Here is an 18,938-nt window from a genome sequence, read left to right as displayed (position 1 = left end):
AATCAGGTTGGTATTGAGCTCTGAGCATGTGCAGCAATGGGGAAAGTCTGTGTACTGTGCCATATACAATTTAGCTCACAGTTTTGAGCCTATACTGCTAGGGGTTATTTTACCGGAATAGATGTGCATGACTGATAACATTATCGATTTCATTTGAACAATTTTGTATTTATTCATTCATTAATCCAAATTAAATTAATTAGATTTTCCATAACACTCACACAGAGTCGTTACATGGTAGATAATCAAGGTGTTGTTCTTGGCAAAGAGCAATAAATACTGCATGTGTTGTTGCACTTACAAAGAATGCATTTGAAAACCTATTAGAGGAAAGACTGTGGAATATGTATCCCCTGGGATGCAGTGCTATAGCATTCTAATGGCTATATCCATTGTGGTTTGTACAGACCATTATTGATCAAAGAGCCATGCCCAATAATACAAGCAGCTCACTTGCAAATAAACTATTTTATTAGGCCTTTTTTCCATATGTGTCAGTTTAAATTTGATTGCATAGCACTTAAGTGCACATACATGCATGTACTAATTTACCCCTGTGATATACAACATATTATGTTGATGATCTGTTTTCTTACAAATTTGTGTACTTGACAAGGTGCTGTCTAAACTGCGGTATTTGTGTTTGTGTGTGTGTGAGGTGTGAGTTACTGAGGGAGTGGTTCACTTGAAACTGTTTGTGTGTGTGCGATATAGCGGTTGAGAGAAAAGTGAGTGTGTCAGTCTGTGTGTCTGTCTATTAGTACATTGGGAAGGTAGGGGGGTACTCACCAGAACCTAATCTAATGGGATTTTCCTCCCATCTTGCTACAGCAAATGAAATTACAGAGCTGCAGTGGGCAGCATTCTCAGATTTCCCTGTGAATTCTTCCTTCCCATGACTCTCCATGCATGCCAGTGGCGAGCTCCAAAGCCAAATAGGCATCCTTTCACATATAACATGTCCACATATTATTGCCAAGCTTGCGAGACTCCCCGGGTGGGGACGGCAGACCAACTTCCGACCTTCCACCCTAATGCAGTCTAACAAAGGAGCTTGATGTCATGTTGCTGGGCAACCGGCAAGGAGAATCTGCAGAATCATTCTTGATTTACTGGTCATTAAAATGGGCAATCTGTAACCCCACCTGTTGCCATCGGTGGAGCTGTGTGCTGGTTTCAGTCATAGACTACATCTCAAAATATATTGGCTTTCTTACATCAGACATTATGGGCAAATATTTCTTTTACACAATATGAATATTTTGACATAACCTAAATAACTGCCAGGTTTTTTTCTATGATGTCTTGAACTCTTCTGGCAAACATTTATTCAGAGACAGTTTGCTTGTTCTGCTGTCTGCCTTGTCAGGAAAACAACATGTGAGCCATAAAGTACTGTGTGTGGGTGTGGTGCAAACTGATAATCACATCATTGTGAGACAGTATGGCAGGAATAATCAGCACTTTGCCATCAGCCTCTTGTTTACTGCCCTCAGGAATCAGCAGCCACAAAACGTAAAAGCAACGTTGGACTGTAATGAATATTTGGATTGTTATTAATAATTAATAAAATGTTCCACCCACTTAAGATGCTAATCGTTTCCGGCAGGAGCCAATACGCACTCAGAAACCAGATTCGAGCATCTTGCACAGATGTCTGCTAAAACATACTGCACACCGACATGAAAATATCACAAACCTTTGCACACTTTCAGCTCTGAGGCTCCCTTCTTGGTCATGAGTAACTAAAAAAAATTGAAGACATTACACATAATATTTTGTCACGTCACGATTTGCTCAAAGTCAAACATTCGTAAGTGCTTCAAGAGATCAATACAAGTTGAGCCATTTACAGTTTGAGTGCTCATTACATTTTGCACATGAAATGGACACTGATAACTTCAACATTTTACAGGTTCCGAAATGACAGTAATGCCGATTGAGGTTTGGTAGCTATCAGCATTGTAACAATCATAAAGCGTCTAACTATAAAAGCTGAAGCTTAATGTCTCTGGCTGTGGTCGGCACTTAGATCCATATCTTAAATCTAAATCCTTTCGCTAAACTGGAAGTTATAACAACAGTCTGATTACTGATTTCATTCAACTATGATGAATCCTTATCTGCCTGATGTCAGTGTTTACCAGTAAGTAAGTAAGTAAGGCATACACTCTTAGAAATAAGAGTTCCAGCAGAGTTCTTCCTGAGGGACTAAGGTTGTCCCCAGAACCATTTGCTTCTGAATAATCCTTTTCTAAAGACAGGGTTCTTCAATGGTCCCTTGAAAGACTAAGCCATTAAGAGCCCCTTTCATCCAAAGAAAAAAACGTTTCTTCGAGGGTTCTATTGGGACAAAGGTTCCCCTAAGAACCTTTTTTGGAAGAAATACTTTTTCAAGGATTGTTGAATGAATAGCTGTTAAATAATCCCCACCCATCTATGTTTCAATTTTTTTTAAATGTAGACCTATCTGGAATCCCCTTAATCAGTTACTTTTAACACTGATACCTTTACCATGATTTCATTCCATACAATAGTTAATTGTGTACCTGTATTGAACAGACACTGCAGCGACTCTGACATGGTATTTTGGATTTGTCAAGTATTCTAGTATCAGTAAGCAAGATGAGCCTTAAAGAAGTGCCTCTTGTTGTGAACACTACCCCTGAAGGAACAACCCCTTAAGAGTAAAAAAGGGTGCATAAAAAGTCAATTAGGCAAACCTTAAACTTTAAAGTAAAACATAAAAACTGTTTTTTTCCCAGCTTTCCAGTATTGAACAGACAGTGTGTTAACTGGTTAATTGGTAGAGATACTGTCCACTCTGCCACTGAACATCCTGGCAGAACTGAGATCAGCTGCACTGTTGAAATAGTAAAGGCTGCAGTGATAGTGATTTCATGAAATCTTCACCCCCTAAAATCATACCTGCAAACCATGGTTGTTGTGGGTTGTGCTGCACCAAGTCAGGCCTGACCCTTTAGGAGCTCTATAAATCCTAAAGGCCTTGATACACCAAGCGACGGTCGGCTGCTGTCAAAAGTCGGGCTGTCGGTGAGCATCTGCCGCCCTAGTTTTTGCGGTGTGTCCCACACCTTTGGCACTTCGACGTCAGCGTCAGTGGCTTTTCGGCGGATTGAGCATGTTGAACGGGCAGCAGAGCTTGTCGGTGAGAGAGATCACTCTGATTGGCTGTTCAGGTTTTATTTCCCTGCCCCTGTAGAGTGAATCTGCCTGTTGTGAAACGGGGCAAACCGGTGCTTCCTCCTCAGGCTCCACTTCACTCAGCTGCCCGACAGACCCGCTGCTTCTTCCCACTTTAACCTGAATAACAAACCGGAGCTAGCTGTGAGGCTAGCGGAGCGTTAGCTGCAGCATGACCGGAGGGAAGAACAGCCAGTTAGCCTCCGCTAGTCTCTGAGCTAGCCCCAGCTCTCCGTTTGGATCCAACCGGAGCGCCAAGCCCTGGTTTGTTGTTCAGGTTAAAGTGGGAAGAAGCAGCGGATTTATCGGGCTGCTGAGTGAAGTGGAGCCTGCGGAGGAAACACTGGGACCATCTGGATGTAATAGTCCGTGGAGGTGCTGCAGTGCTTGGCTGCACAGATAGGAAACCCCTCGGCTGTCAGGATGTACCACTCTCTCACTACGCTCTCTCTCTCACGCAGGAGCAGAACGTACGTGCCACTTGGCCGTTGGATGTAGTCCGTGTAGTGTGTTCAAATGCAACTGATGCAGGGCGACGTGAGGCAACGTAGAAGACGCAACAGCAACTTTCGTTGCTGCTAGTTCTTTGATGTCGGCTTGGTATGTCCGCGCCTTTAGACTGCTGAACGTGGTTCTCCTGGCCCCAGGCTAACCTTGTACACTAAAATCATGATTAGTGGAATATGAACGGTCTTTAAGGACCCCCCGTGGTGGATTCCAGATGAAACCCTTGGAATATAAAAGGGTTCATGGTACAACTTCCTGGGTGGGTTCTAGATCAAACCATACATTAATTAATTTTCTGTAACTGCTCATCCTGTTAGGGGTCGCTGGGGGGCTGGAGCCTAGCTGACATTGGGTGAGAGGCGGGGTACACCCTGGACAGGTCACCCGACTATCACAGGGCTGACACATAGAAACAGACAACCATTCATGCACCCAGAGAGTACTCCAGCTTCATCCCACTTCCTCCAGTGGTTAGCATTGTCGCGTCACAGCAAGATTGTTCCTGGTTCGAACCTAGAGTGGGGGAGCCCTTCTGTGTGGAGTTGGCATGTGTCAGGCGACAATGCTAACCGCTAGCATTGGAACATAAAGGGGTTCAATGAAGAATCCCCTGGGTGGGTTTTTGTTGGCACCCTTGGAAGGTGTAAAGGTTCTGAATAGTACCCCCAGAGAGGGTTCTGGCTGGAGCCATTACACTATAAAAGGTTTCTTTGTAGAAATTCAGGGTTCTGGTTGAATCTTTCACAGATGGTTCTAGCTATAGCCCTTCATGTTGAGTTCTCGGTAGAGCCCTCTGAAAGGGTTCCACGCGAGACCTTTATAAAGGTTCTACCAAGAACTGAAAAGGGATTTCCTATGGGGACAAGCCCAGCAGCCCTAAATGGTTCTAGTTAGCACCTTTATTTGTAAGAGTGTACTGTGCATAACAAAGGGGCCAATAAAGCACACAATTACCGAGAGCCCAGAACCTGAACAATTTGAGTGCTAAATGATAAGCTCACAAACACTCACAAACACCTGCTCTCTTATGTACTAGACTATACAGACATTTTTGTTTTCATCTTCACCTAATATTCACTCACTGACTGGACTGCAGGACAAACAATGAACTGATAACAACATTGATCTTAAACCAAGAGCCATTGCTGCAATCGCACATCTACTACAAGTAAAAGCAAAACATAAGAAAAGTTGTAGAACATCACATGATAGAACAGAACATCACTGGCGCGGAGGATCTGAAGAGACAGAGGGATGGACATTAAGTAGTACACAGTTTCACCAGAACATAGATGATAACAAGGTCATTATAACTGAAAAAAGAAGAAAAAAAAAATATAAGCACAGGTTAGTCTAGGAGAATATTTGCCTTATAATCAAACTTTAATCCCTACTTCACAGTAAGCTAAAAAAGACACAGTAATTAATTGAAGATCCTTACATACGTATATTAAACACTATATAAATATCTTTTATGTAAAGAAAATAAATGAATGTTTTAGGCATACTTGAGGTACATGTAATCTTTATTCTTTTGGCGTTCAGTGAAATGGGTTATAGCAGTGTCTTGCATGCAGTTTATTTATTTAAACACTACAAGCAATATGCATATGAATGATGGGAAATGTTAAATTCTATGTAATCAAAACATTCTTTCATTATGCATAAAGTATAGTGTAAGTAATGAACGTTTTAATTACATGCAAAATATACTTACATGAATGGAATTATACTTTTATAACACGGAACAACTGTGACACAGTTTAGGGTGGTTATCATAGCTATGGGAAGAACTGACAAACGTAACACAACTGCCACTATAAAATGTAAACAGAAGTAGGAAACATGAGATGTTTGATGCCTCGTCCTTGAGACAATCATTCAGATTATTCTGAGCCGTCTTCCATCCAACTTCGATATTTATCGTGATAAAGATTGAGAGGTAAACTGTGAAGAAAACAGTTTACAAAGCACACAAAAACATAAACAATATACTACCCCTTTTTTTCCAGTCACCTTTTCCAAAAATAAATATGCAGTTGAAGGTTGAAAAGTAAAGCTTTGACAGCACAGCCATATAACAACACCAATAATCAAACACAGGGCTTTGACTCATGAAGAAAAAATGCCGTCCATACAACAGTTTTCATAGACATTTACATTTTCCACCTCACAGCTCCTGCTGCATGTACAGCATCCCTGTCTGCCTGAATGCGGCAGATTATGGAGAATATATTTGGTTTCATATCACAGGTGATAGATAGTAATTGTTCCATAAATTCCATAATTTTATAATCATTACATTGAGGTCCATCATGAAAAACAAGAAGGAAAGAAAACAGACACTATGGGGAAAAAGCAGACACATAAAGGAGAGCTGTATTTTGAAAAAGTCAAAAATGTGAAGTCCTACAAACAGGCTATATCACAGGTAGTCTTCTACTGGAGCAAACAGTCGGAGATTTGTTAAGTGAGGTAATTTATACCAGGCTTTGTCTTACATTTTTAGCTTTAATAAAGAGCAAATCTGAAGTTGAAGACTGTGTTTTAAGCAGTTTCATGATAAAATCTGTACACAATTTGCAACATTGTAAATGGTACAAGTTAGTGAATGATTTTGATGATTCAACAAAGCTGAATGTGCAAAGTATTTCTGCCAAGTGTTACTGCTCTGACACTGATAATCAAAGATAATCAACACTCTTGCTGAATTTGTTTGGACTGTAGGCTAAAATCATGTTTTTGTAATGTATATAAAAAAACAGCCATGCCGTGACTGTGTTCATTGCATCATGGAGCATGATGGACAGGGAGAGAGCATGATGAAATTAGTACACTCTAACATGCATAATCATGGAGAAACATTCATGCAGGTCTACATTTCTAGGTAACTGCAGCAACTCCAACAATGTCTCTTGGATTTGTCAAGTATTCTAGTATCAGCAAGCAAGACTAGCCTTAAAGAAGTGCTTCTTGTTGTGAACACTACCCCTGAAGGAACAACCCCTTAAGAGTAAAAAAAAAAAGTGTATAAAAAGTCAATGAGCCAAACCTTGAACTATAAAGTAAAACATAAAAACTGTTTTTTTTCTGGCTTGAAAAAATTAAATTAATACAACAGTCAGTGATATAACAATAATTCAAGACACTCAACAGCAGAACTAGCTGCAATAGAAGTTAAAGCCTTAACTAATTTGTCTTTCAGAGTACGTAGCCAGCCAAACAAACAGCCAAAAGGCATCCCTGCTCACGAACACAGCCAAAAATGTCCCACTACAGCCTGAAGAAGCCCCTTTACTCAAGGAAACATGGTCAGTTTGGCATAGATATCCATACTAAGGGAGGGAGTCCAATGGATGTCTTAGACACGTTCAAAGGTTGTAAACATTTTGTCATAAATTAGAATGTCTTTGTTGCATCTCCAGCATATTTTTTTTTACGTATATTGCTCTCTGACATCTTTGCCCTCAACTTCCTTCTCACTTTTGTCTTTTTCATATTTGTTTGCTCCATTTGTTGCCACACTGTTAGATGAAATTTGAGGGGCTGTTGAAGGTGTCAGTTCACTTTTATCAGCGCTGGAAATGTCTTTGAGCTTGTCTGTGACAACATCCTCTTTGTCATTGTATGTTTTATCCTTTTCAATGTAATCACTGGAACCGACAAATGGCTTTGTGGCACCCTGTCTCTTTGCGTACTCTCTAAATGCTCTCTGGATGATGGTGGCCGATGTGTCCTCCTGTTTGCGACGGAGGGTGGTAGTGATGGGTTCGTAGGACACTTTGGAAGGATTGGAGGCCATGAAGCGCTCCTCCATCTGCGCCCTTAGGATGTCCATCTCCCCACCCTCGCCCAGAACACGCTTTGTGAATGCAAACAGGATGTCCAGGCAGTGAATGCGCTCACCACTCACCATGGGTAGATCCATAGAGATCAGTTCCATCTTGTTAGGCTTGGCTACGCGTAATGGTGGGTCCAGAGCATCTGCAAATTCTGACAGTGTATTGTACACTATGAACTGTGATGCATGAGGATCAAACCTTTCCCAGACCTCATAAAACGTTTCGAAATCATCCTCACTTAGTGGATCTGTGCTCTCCTCAGTGGCCACACCAAAGTTTTCTAGAATAACTGCGATGTACATATTCACTACAATCAGGAAACAGATGATGATGTAGCTCACAAAGAAGGCGATCCCCACAGAAGGATTCCCACAGTCTCCCTTAACACGACTGCCAGGATGCTCCGTGAAACTGTCACAGTCATCTTCGTGTTTGTTAAGAATTGGAGCAAGTAGGCCCTCCCACCCTGCTGAGGTGGTGATCTGGAACAAACAGATCATGCTGTTGCCAAATGTCTCAAAATTGAAAAGGTCATCAATGCCGTCTTCTTTCTTGACATAAGCAAAGTTTGACATGCCAAAGATGGCATAGATAAACATCACCAAGAAGAGCAAGAGACCAATGTTGAACAAAGCAGGAAGTGACATCATCAAGGCAAACAGGAGTGTGCGGATTCCTTTGGCACTTTTAATAAGGCGGAGGACGCGGCCAATCCGAGCCAATCGGATGACTCTGAACAAGGTTGGCGAAACAAAATACTTCTCTATCACCTTTGAGAGAGACACACCTAAGGAAAGAAAGCAAACATATTAAACTTTTAACAATACACACATATACTGAAAAGATTAATGATTTTACTTTATTTGAGAACCACAGTGAACAAAGGAGAGTCGTACCAATGATTGACAGGATGACGACGATGAAATCAAACACATTCCAACCATTTGTGAAAAAGTACTGGCGAAGTGCGATCATCTTCAATAAACACTCTCCAGAGAAGATGATAATGAACACGAAATTAATCCAGTAGAGAACATTTTCCTTTTGTTCTGACTGACCATCAGTTTCCACCATCATGGCTACCATATTAAGCCATATCAGAACCATTATTACAATATCGAATGCTTTGTTTGTGGTGAAGTCAAAGATGTATCCTTGAATTTTGTTCTGAAATAGACACAAGGCAGAGGAACACAAAAACAGTTTAGGTGCTATGAAACAAGGATCAGATTTGTAATACAGATCAGATGCTGTCATGATTTAAGTTACATACTGATGGTCTAGGTATAGGTTTTTGTGGTTTCTTGGATCCCAGCTTTTTCATGGCATTGTAGTATTTCTTCTGTTCCTCAGTCATGAAGATGTCTTGACCTCCAAAGTAAACAGACAAACGAAGACACGTTAAATCACAGCAAAGGTCACGAGGAGATACTGCAGACGGAGAGAGTGAAAGAAATACTTTTAACTGTTGCATTTCATCGGAATATCACGTCAAATGATCAAATTTCATATAGAAGCAGATTTGATACTTATCTTTTTCTTTTGCTGGCTGAAGTTGTCTATGATGACACCAATAAAGAGATTGAGTGTGAAGAAGGCTCCAAATATGATGAAAACAACAAAATATATGTACATCAGCAGGTTGATCTCATATTCCGGTTGTTGTTCTTGCTATAATAGTGACAGAAAAAGGAGACATTAGTACATTTAAGTTGTAATCCTGGTTAATTTGACAACAGCAAACAGCAAGTGCAATTTAATGACAAAAGAAAAAACTCAAAAAAGAAAAACTCTGTCGCTACTGCCTCACGAAAACTAATGCCAGCGCTTTGCTTTTATGCTTGGCAGGTTTAACTTGCCCTTTGCTGGACACCAGTGAAATGCAATACATCTCTTTGCTGTCTGTGTTACGGTTTGATTTTAATTTGGTGTCGAAACTTAAAGCTATAGTGCGTAACTTCTACAGGTCCGTAAATGTCCGTTTCACCCAAGCCACTACTAGAGGAGATGACACAATGCTGATTAAGCCGATCGGCTCCTCTAACATCTCGCGGGTTTTTTTCAATATATATCATTTTTAGTTTGCGTGTTGACCGGTGACATTCCCGCGCTGGCGCACAGGAAATGAAGGGCAGGGAGAGGAAGAGCGGGGAGTCTCATAGCAAGAGGTAGAGCGCAGGTAGAAGGAGAAAGCAACATGGCGGAGAAGTGGCCAAGACACGGTTCAGAAGTGGATCCTACCACGAAGAAAAAGCCTGGACATTCGGCTGAAGGTCTATTAGCAAAGAAGGAAAGTGACTGACGGAGAAGGCAGACAAGGATTTGTATTGGCATCGCTTTTCCTCGGTGGAGAGCCCTGAAGGAAGAAATTGGGCTGAGGGCAGACACGGATGTTGCCTTGCTGCTGTTGGATAAATAAGTGACTTAGTTTATAATTATATTATGAATAGTATGTGTTGCTGTTACATGTACTAGACCTAGTACTTTATTATTTTCTTTGAAATTAAATTGAACGTAATGTAATGTTAGCAGCCTGGTGTTCGCCACATTGTGCAGCATTGTATACACGGTGTGAAGCGAGTGTTACTCTGTGTACACAGTGTGTGGCAAGTGTTACTCTGTGTACACAGTGTGTGGCGAGTGTTACTCTCTGTACATGGAAGTGCCGCCGGCTTATTAGTTGTAATAACACATTACCCGCTGGGAGGCGACAGAAGTTATGCACTATAGCTTTAATGTCTTCATGAGAAACAATTCATTCATCTGTAAAAGAAGCTAAATGTAACATCATGCCATTGTGTCATATATGTTTTTATTTATTATGTTTAGCCATAAACATATAGATAATTGCGTGGTTTCAAATATATCTCAAGGATTATACTGTGATATCAGAAAACACAATTTATAAAAGAGATTATACATTCATATGAATACATTAAAATTTGATTACTTTGCTTTGAGAGTCCACAGCAGCATACATGATGTTCGTCCAGCCCTTGAATGTGGCCTTTATAGAAGTGAACAATATGCACAAAAAACATTGCATTAGCCCTTTAATCTTTCCATCACTGCCAGTTTTACACCAGTACAGCAAATAACATACTTGCATGCTTGAATCAACAATAGTCTAATGTTCAGTTACTTACCACCTGCAGCAGTGCAAGGTAACCTGAGCCGACATTGTCAAAGTTGATTTTGTAGTTCATCCAGCGAGCGCCAAGTTTGCCGTCACACTCTGTCTTGTTTTTCACTTCTAATGGGGTGAATGACTCGCCTGTGGCTCTGCAGATACATTTGCCATACTTCCCCGCAAATAAGTTGACCCCCATGATGCTGAAGATGAGCCAGAAGATGAGACACACTAGCAACACATTGAAGATGGAAGGAATGGCTCCGAGCAGGGCATTGACAACCACCTGCACACCAACACACACACATAACCCATGTGTACGGCAAAGATCACCGCATGTAGAACTGATGCACAACACTGTATATTCTGGTGATGGTAAGAATAGGAAAACACAAGAGTGAATGTTTCAGTGCCAACATACACACCAGCATGAGCTCATTACAGCTAGGACTGACACCAAAAAGCTCAAATGCAATGATAACTGCATGGTAAAGGTGGGAAAAGAATTAGGAGAGGAGGCAGGAGATTGATGCTGTGTATCTAAAAGTTGTCTTAGTGGGTTAAAAGTAAATTTTAGAGAAACACTGAAACAGAACACCTTGTAGAAGGCATGATGACGCCACAAATTTTGCTTACTGAAAACAGAAACATAAATAAAACATGAAAAAATCATGTTAAAGAGCAAAAATCCAAAACATAGATATTATAATGGAAATTAATGTAGCGCATGAAAAGCTGTTCATGCAAATGAGGGAATTCACTGGCTTCCACGTGAAGAAAGACCATCATCTTAACAGTGATGTAAAGAGCTAGAACACCACAACATGACAGCAACTAATCAATGCATGCTACATTGATTTCAGCAGCCAACAACCCTCCCCCTCAGTTACATAAGTTGTCAAACCCTGTTTAGACCGGGCTTGCATTGCACAGCAAAATATTGTAATGGTAGACGTGACACCACTTAAAGGAATAGTTTGACACAGATTGTCTGTTTGCGTGTAGGAAGCTGGAGTCAGGAGATGGTTAGCTTATCTTAGCATAAGATGGGGAGCAAGGGAAACAGCTAGGCTGGCTTTACCAGCACCTCTAAAGCTCACTACTTAACATGTTGTAACTTGTTTGTTGAAGTTATACAAAGTCTAAGGTGCTTATGGAGAGTTTGTGCTGGACATTTTCTTGCCCGGGAGCAGTGATTTCCCGGAGTCTTGTGCGGAAACTATAAAAGAAGGAAAGGACATGACGTCAGTGACAACGTTCGAATTTTGCATTGTTGGGGATCCTTGATTTGCAGTTAGAGCAGGCCAGATTATTATAGCATAGTTTTAAATATATCAGATTTGTCAGGCAAACATTCATTCTGTAAACTCTACTCCAGCAGTTTCAAGATAAGTCATGCTGTTTCCTACGCCTCCTATGTTACGTAACTAAAAAATATTAACATTCGACAATTGTTGCCTCTTTTTATGTGGTGAGAGTTAAAATTAATCATCTTCAACATGATCGTGTTATGGTTTCAGAAGGATGAAGACAGTTGGTGAACAATTAGATGCAAAATAGGATGAAGGCTCGACAGGATGATTTTTTTCCTAAGCAACTACTGTGTTTTCCCCAAATGATATACAGAATTTAGGGTATTCTTTAATCTTAAATGGCTGGAAAAAAACTGCAAATAGCTAGCAAAAATTTGAAAAAATCTCCCAAAGGGAGCATGCCCCTGGACCTTGGTAGGTTTGGGCTGAGCCTTGAATGTTTACAACATCTGACTCCTCCCCTGGTGGTATCAATCCTCTGATCTAACTCTCGGCAATACCATTTTTCCACCAAAATTGCATATGTGTGTGGGGTTTTTTAATACAAGAAAAGCATCAAAAATAGGCGATAGACTGCTTTCCAATTGCCAGTAGACTAGAGCTGTGTACACAGCTGTTTTTCTTTTCCCTGGTGTGTGATGTTCTACATCACAAACAGGCCGTAAAACAGGTTAGTAAACAGTAGAAAGCAGCATGGCGTCCAGTGAGAATGCTATGGTGGTTACTTCTTATTTATATCATTTACTTATTCAGTCTCTCTCTCAAACTTGGTGCCAACTACATTTTGATTGATGATCGAGTGCTGCTTGGATGGAGACAGAAGGTATTTTGTGGCAGCCTATCCTTGCATCGCGCTGGCAAAGGGCTAAAATTAACACATCCACCTGGATGTTGTATTTCCATCACTGAAGATCAGTGTTGACTGGAGGTGGAGCCACTAAATATACATAACTACTACAGAGTCATTTGTCCCGAGACGGAATGCCGATTGAATCCTTTCCCATTTAATACAAATGCCATATGTTATTGTTTTTTTGTGCAATGGGAAGAGGCTTGAAAAAGGAAATAAGTGCATTTCTTAAAATGTCAAACTGTTCCTTTAATCAAAATCCTGCAAAAGTGGTGTATAATTAGATGGTAATTTAAAAGAAAGTGACATAATCAACTTAATCATTTAAATATTTAAGTCACCCGGAGGACAAGGAACAGCTGGAGAGAGAGGATTAGGGAAGGACAGGAAAGCTTCATTTACGTGCAACACATTTTTGGGGGATCTGCCCTCTAAGTTTGCAAAATCATAGAGCTTCATGCTGCTCTTTGCCAGAGTGCTTGTATTCTGTGCAGACAGTGCACCATGACTCAGAGTGGGTGGGGAAATCCAGTGACTCTTACCCTCATGCCTTCAAACCGAGACAGTGCTCTCAGGGGCCTCAGAGCTCGCAGGGTTCTCAGAGACTTGATGGCACTGAGTTCAGAAAATCCCAAGATATTGGCTATCATACTGACCAGTGAGACCTAGAGCACATGCACACACAGATATCAATTAAAAACATGTTTAAAAAAGTGTATGTGTGCTTCTGTGAAAGCAGAGGTGTTTCAACCTACATCAACAATGAGGAAGTCCAGCCAGCACCAGGCATTTGTAAAATACTTGGCATATCCATACGCCACCCACTTCAGTAACATCTCCAGAATGAAGATGTAGGTGAAGATTTTGTCTGCAAATTCCAACACTGTTTTAATGGTCTTCCTCTTCTCAATGTAGATGTCCTCAAGTGCCTGGGTGTAAGAGAAAAGTGACTGATCTAAATAAAAGAAATATATTGTATTCACAAACTTGACCTTACTTTGCAGATTTTTTTCTATATTTCTAAGGTGAGACTGCGATACCAGACACACTTTGTACTGCATGAGAGCAGGCAAATCAAGTGTTCCAAAACAACCTTATTGACATTTTTCTTCCTGCACAGACACTTACCAATGCTCCACTGCTAAGCAGGATCATAAAGATGATGAAGCTCTCAAACCAGTTATGCTCCACAATTCGGTAACAGGTCCTTCTAAGCGTCCACCACACCTTCCACCAGCCCACTTCCACATTTACCTGACAACACTGGAATCTTTGCACACAGCCTGAACACAGACAAAGGAGAGATAGTGATATACTAGTGTAACATGGACTATTAGATTAACACCAAGGCTGTGGTAGGATGAGTGGTGGTTGTAGTAGTATTCACCGTCAGTAAAGCAGGCATCAGGTTCCATACATTCTTCCGATTCAAAGTCTTCAGACTCTCCTCTCTCCCCGCCTGGCAAACCGTCTATTGTGCTGCCCTCAGAGGAGCTGATCTCGCCATCGTCGTCTACAGGCTGCAGAAAAAGCAGAGTAAAACCAATGTTAGATGAGCAAACATAACAGAGTCATGGCTAAATGTAATGAGGCTGACATGTTGAGCACCTGTCCATACACTTCATGCACTCCTTCAAATTTATTGTCATACAAAATTAGTCCAGAGATTTGCACAATACATGTATAAAGAAAGAACACCCATTGATAAATATTTGCTGTAACAAGATTGAACATGTTACTGTTGTCTACCCTCCTCATCAACTCCACTTAAAGGGTGGGTCCATCTGTGCTCTTTTCTGTGTTTTTCTAATGGAAACTCCCACTCAGCCATTAGCAAAAGCAGTGACATAGGTCAGACTGCTGATGCCCTCTCTTCCCTTAACCCCCCCCCCCCCGCACACCATTCACTGACAATGTAGAGAGAGGAAAGTGTTCATTTTGAAGATTGAAGATTCGAGTTTGGAGATGAAAAATGGTGCTATTTTATTATTATTAAATCTCTAGGCTATTTGACCAGATGGAACCCAATGACATTCAATATATAATACTGCATTTGTACTGTATAAACATGTAGATCCATAATCAGAGTGCTTCCAGTTAGGAGAAGCAGACAAGAGTACTGGGGCACAGAAGCTAAGTTAAACACTGCTGTGAGCACCACGTTAGTTCAGTTATGAAAGTACCACAATAACATACTAACTAAGGCCGCAGCCACATGGTAACAAGATGGTCGAAACCCATCATCAAAAGCACTGTTTTCCTACCTGGCATGCACACCCACCTTGCATGTTGCGTTGCCTTTTTCGGTAACACTTTACTTGAAGGTATACGTGTCATAAACGTTCATGACTGCTGTTGTTAAGTGTCATTTGGTTTTTGTAATGACAAGTTGACATTGTTTGGGTTGTCTTGATTATGACAACTTGACATTAGTTAAAGTGACATTACCCGAAGATGTCTCTGTCATGACAAGTTGACATTAAATTTGTTTGGGATGTCCTTATAATGACAAGTTGACATTAACTAGGGTGACATTACCAGAAGATGTCTTTGTCATGACAATAACAATCATTATGTCAACTTGTCATAAACACGAAAAGAGGTGCATTTCTTGTTGATGTCAAGTTGTTATGACAAAGACATCTTCTGGAAATGTCATCCTGGTTAATGTCAAGTTGTCATTATAAGGACATCCCAAACAAATTTAATGTCAACTTGTCATGACAAAGATAACTTCTGGTAATGTCACTTTAATTCATGTCAAGTTGTCATAATCAAGACAACCCAAACAATGTCAACTTGTCATTACAAAAACCAAATGACAGCAGTCATGAACGTTTATGACACGTACATAATGTTTATGACAAGTTCATGACCGTGTCATGTCATAGTTATGACAATGTCATGTCACTCTTATGTAGATACAATTTAAAGGTAGCATCTGGAGGATTTTCAAACAAAACAAAATATAGACATATACAAATGAAATCCTGCTTAATCATCACCTATGGGCTTCTACTCATGCGTGGTGGTGACTCTGTTTGCAGAGCTCCTGCCCTTTAACTGTATTTTGATGTTTTTGTGAGCTCGGACCGCTTCTGGGCAGAGATTTCCCCAGCCAGTGAGAGAGCGCAGGTGCCGTGCCCGAGCATGTCCAAGTGTGCAACAGCGCGAGCCTTGCCTGAACCTCTTCTGTGAAGCCTTCTTCCGTACCTCCGGGCTCCGTACACCCGGGAGAGATGAGCTTGATGGGGGGGCCAAATTTGAATGTGCATTTACAAACAGCAACTGGAAAATCCTCCAGACCCTACCTTTAAGTACAAGTAAAATATTAGCCATTTTTCTATCAGTTTTTATTCCTCCATAAAAGTTAAATCCTTCTCAACTTTTCGCACTACTCAGCACTGTCACACTTGGCCCTGGCTGCCAGTCAAAACAAGTGAGAGGTGGTAGTGAGTAGTTGGTATGCCGTTTTCCATTAATTACATATGATCGTCCAGTTGGGAACACAACTCTGGTTGACAGGTGCACCACACTGTATGCATTTCTGTGTGATCAGGCCCTAACTGATCAGAGGCAGTGCTAGAACAGTAACTCCTTGTGTTCTGCAAGGTAAAATTACTGTTTCTGTCAAAGAAGTCTGGTGGCTGTGCCTGTAGACGGGGTCAGCAGTAAAATACAGAATAGCCTCTTAAAAAAAAGGACCACCTAAAGTAAATATCAGAAGAAGGGGCCTTCAGAGAGCCCTTTCTGAAGGGGAACTGAAGCTGTTATGTCGCCCTCTTCCAAGCCACCAGACTCCATTAACAGAAACACAAATTTGGTGCTGATCTACAGCTGACTTGATTGCTTAGTTTGTGTTACTGTGCAACTTTTGTAACTGAACTAACGTGGCATCCACAGCAGCACATGGGTTTACGCAGTACTGTATGTAGCAACGACACTGAGCAAAAATCGATGTCAGGTAATATGGGAGAACTTTCTAACAAGGGTTTGGAAAAATAATGTTTTGACAATAAAACATACATACTTCGACCAAAATTCGACATTATGGCAAAGGTGATTAGGACACTGACTAGTCACTATCATTTTACATTTTTTTTTTTAAATTATATGGTTAATGCTGTGTATGTAGATAAACAAGAGAATAATAATATGAGCATACTACAACTGTCTGCCCAGCATGACAAGTTTCAACTGTTTAATGTTTGCTTAGCCAATTAGAGACACAAAATACAGTACTTGTTCTGTGCAGCCAGTTCTATGAAAGATAAAGAAAAAGTACATTAATAAGGCAGAAATATCTAAAAATAACTGAAGAAGCCTGGCAGTGTCGTACAGTAGCCTCATGGTCTCTCCTTCCATCTGCTGTTGTATGGCTTTCTACAGGGTGTGTCTCCTAATAGCTGTTAGATGAGAACAGCTTGAATGCCTTCCTGGAGAATGCAGGAGCACTTGGCTGTCCTGGGACCAGCTAATGCAGTGCAGGGAATGATGTAAGCATGTTGCTGCGATATACTGTGAGCACTAAGGTCAGTGTGTTGATGGTTAATCCATCCATTTTGTTTCAGTCAGAAGCACTTCAGCAAAACTGTAAAACATTATAGGTACTAAATGTAACTTTTAACATGTAAGTAACATTATTGATTGTTTTTTATTGCCAATGGGAGGATGGGTCTTACCCGACTGTCTCGGTTGCTTATAACAGCCTATGGACTGATTTCTGTGCAAGGGACTCTGGACAAATGTGATGCTTCTGCGCATTTCAAGTGTCTTCCTTCCATTCAGCTCCACTGTAGTGCTAACAGTGTGCAACAGAAACTAATGTTAGCTAAGAAATGGAATCCACCAACATCAGCAAAGGACCAGCAGACAGACCTTCACTTAGCTCCCTGAAACAACTGACCCAACAGACCAGGCCCCCCAGGAACGCTGTTCAGCTGTTCCCCCTTACAGCCAATTTTCCCCAGTGGCCACTTGTGATATTGTAGCGCAAAAATCGCCCGTGACTCGTAGACCACTATCTGTATCTGTGTCTGTAAAACTATTGTCAGGGCGCCTTAAACTGCAAACAATGTCAATTATGGTTCATAATTGCTCAATTTCAATAAGAATTGTAATTAATCACTTTTTTTATTGTGTGTTTAAAATTCTATTATTTTCAATTTCAAAACTGTTTTGAAGTCCATATTAACAAGGTGAAGCAATTCTAACCAGTGTCTTGACTGGGAATCAAAAAAATGCAAGGTTTGATGCTTTTTAAATAAAGTGGGGTGCCAGCCAGAGTCACGTCTGTCAAACCACAGGCCACAAAACAATAAAGCAAACAGCAAATGATGAAATATATCACCAAAAACCAGCACTGCTCAAACAACTAAACCACAGTTCAGTTCAAAAGGTGTATTCAATCAGTAAACACACAGCAATCTTGGAATGTGTGAGTGAGTGCATGTGAAAAATTGTCCCACAGTCTCAAGAGTTTAGTCAGCTGAGTCTGCTTTTTGGTATCCTGACAACAATTCACAGTTTAGTCCCAGTTCAGTTTTTTATCCACCAAAAGAAAATACAACTCAAAAGTCTGTTCCAGACTCCGTTTTACTGAGGACCCCCACAAAACAAATCAGGAAATCAGAATACAAAATAGCGTCTATATTCACAGTTCAGTGGAAGGAAATTATTTCCAATATACTGTATACACCTGGTACTCATGGTACCACTGACCAGTCAGTCAGTCAATTAGTCAGTCGAGTCTGCAGTGTCATATTTGACTCTTTCGAGACCACAACTCCTGGAGAGACACAAATCCACTGCAATGATTCTCCTCTGACAGCAGCTTGCTTTCCAACATGGACTTACATCGCACTTTGATGCCGAAGGTAAAGCTGGTGTGCTCTTTTTCACTGACCAACAGTTGCGATGTTTGAGAGACACTAATAGATTTTTCTCTGCAGGTGCACATTACTTTTAACTTGTCAACTGAACCATCTCTTTTTTTTTTAAAGAGCCATCAATAAAAATGTAGAGGTGCCTTATTTTCCATCACTGTGGCAGCAGGAAGCAGAAGAGAGCTGCTGCGGCAGCGATTAAAAAAT

At 40.8% G+C, this 18,938-nt stretch overlaps 1 protein-coding gene across 1 annotated transcript in view; it reads right to left on the bottom strand.

Annotated features, from left to right (window-relative positions):
* Positions 1-7,087: 7,087 nt before the first annotated feature.
* scn1laa (sodium channel, voltage-gated, type I-like, alpha) overlaps positions 7,088-18,938 on the bottom strand; it is a 37,857-nt gene continuing 26,006 nt past the window's right edge. Inside the window, exons 18-27 of the mRNA XM_049594051.1 lie at positions 14,234-14,366; positions 13,975-14,129; positions 13,602-13,775; positions 13,389-13,511; positions 10,700-10,969; positions 10,504-10,560; positions 9,087-9,224; positions 8,827-8,931; positions 8,450-8,720; positions 7,088-8,340 (exon numbers count right to left, since the gene is read on the bottom strand). Coding sequence (XP_049450008.1) covers positions 7,148-8,340; positions 8,450-8,720; positions 8,827-8,931; positions 9,087-9,224; positions 10,504-10,560; positions 10,700-10,969; positions 13,389-13,511; positions 13,602-13,775; positions 13,975-14,129; positions 14,234-14,366 — 2,619 coding nt within the window. The 3' untranslated portion in view covers positions 7,088-7,147. The remainder of the gene's footprint in view (positions 8,341-8,449; positions 8,721-8,826; positions 8,932-9,086; positions 9,225-10,503; positions 10,561-10,699; positions 10,970-13,388; positions 13,512-13,601; positions 13,776-13,974; positions 14,130-14,233; positions 14,367-18,938) is intronic.

This window comes from Epinephelus fuscoguttatus, linkage group LG13 (assembly GCF_011397635.1).
Source record: "Epinephelus fuscoguttatus linkage group LG13, E.fuscoguttatus.final_Chr_v1".
Classification (NCBI taxonomy): domain Eukaryota; kingdom Metazoa; phylum Chordata; class Actinopteri; order Perciformes; family Serranidae; genus Epinephelus; species Epinephelus fuscoguttatus.
The sequence above is the reverse complement of the archived record's forward strand: the minus strand, read 5'-3'. Positions and strand labels throughout refer to the sequence as shown.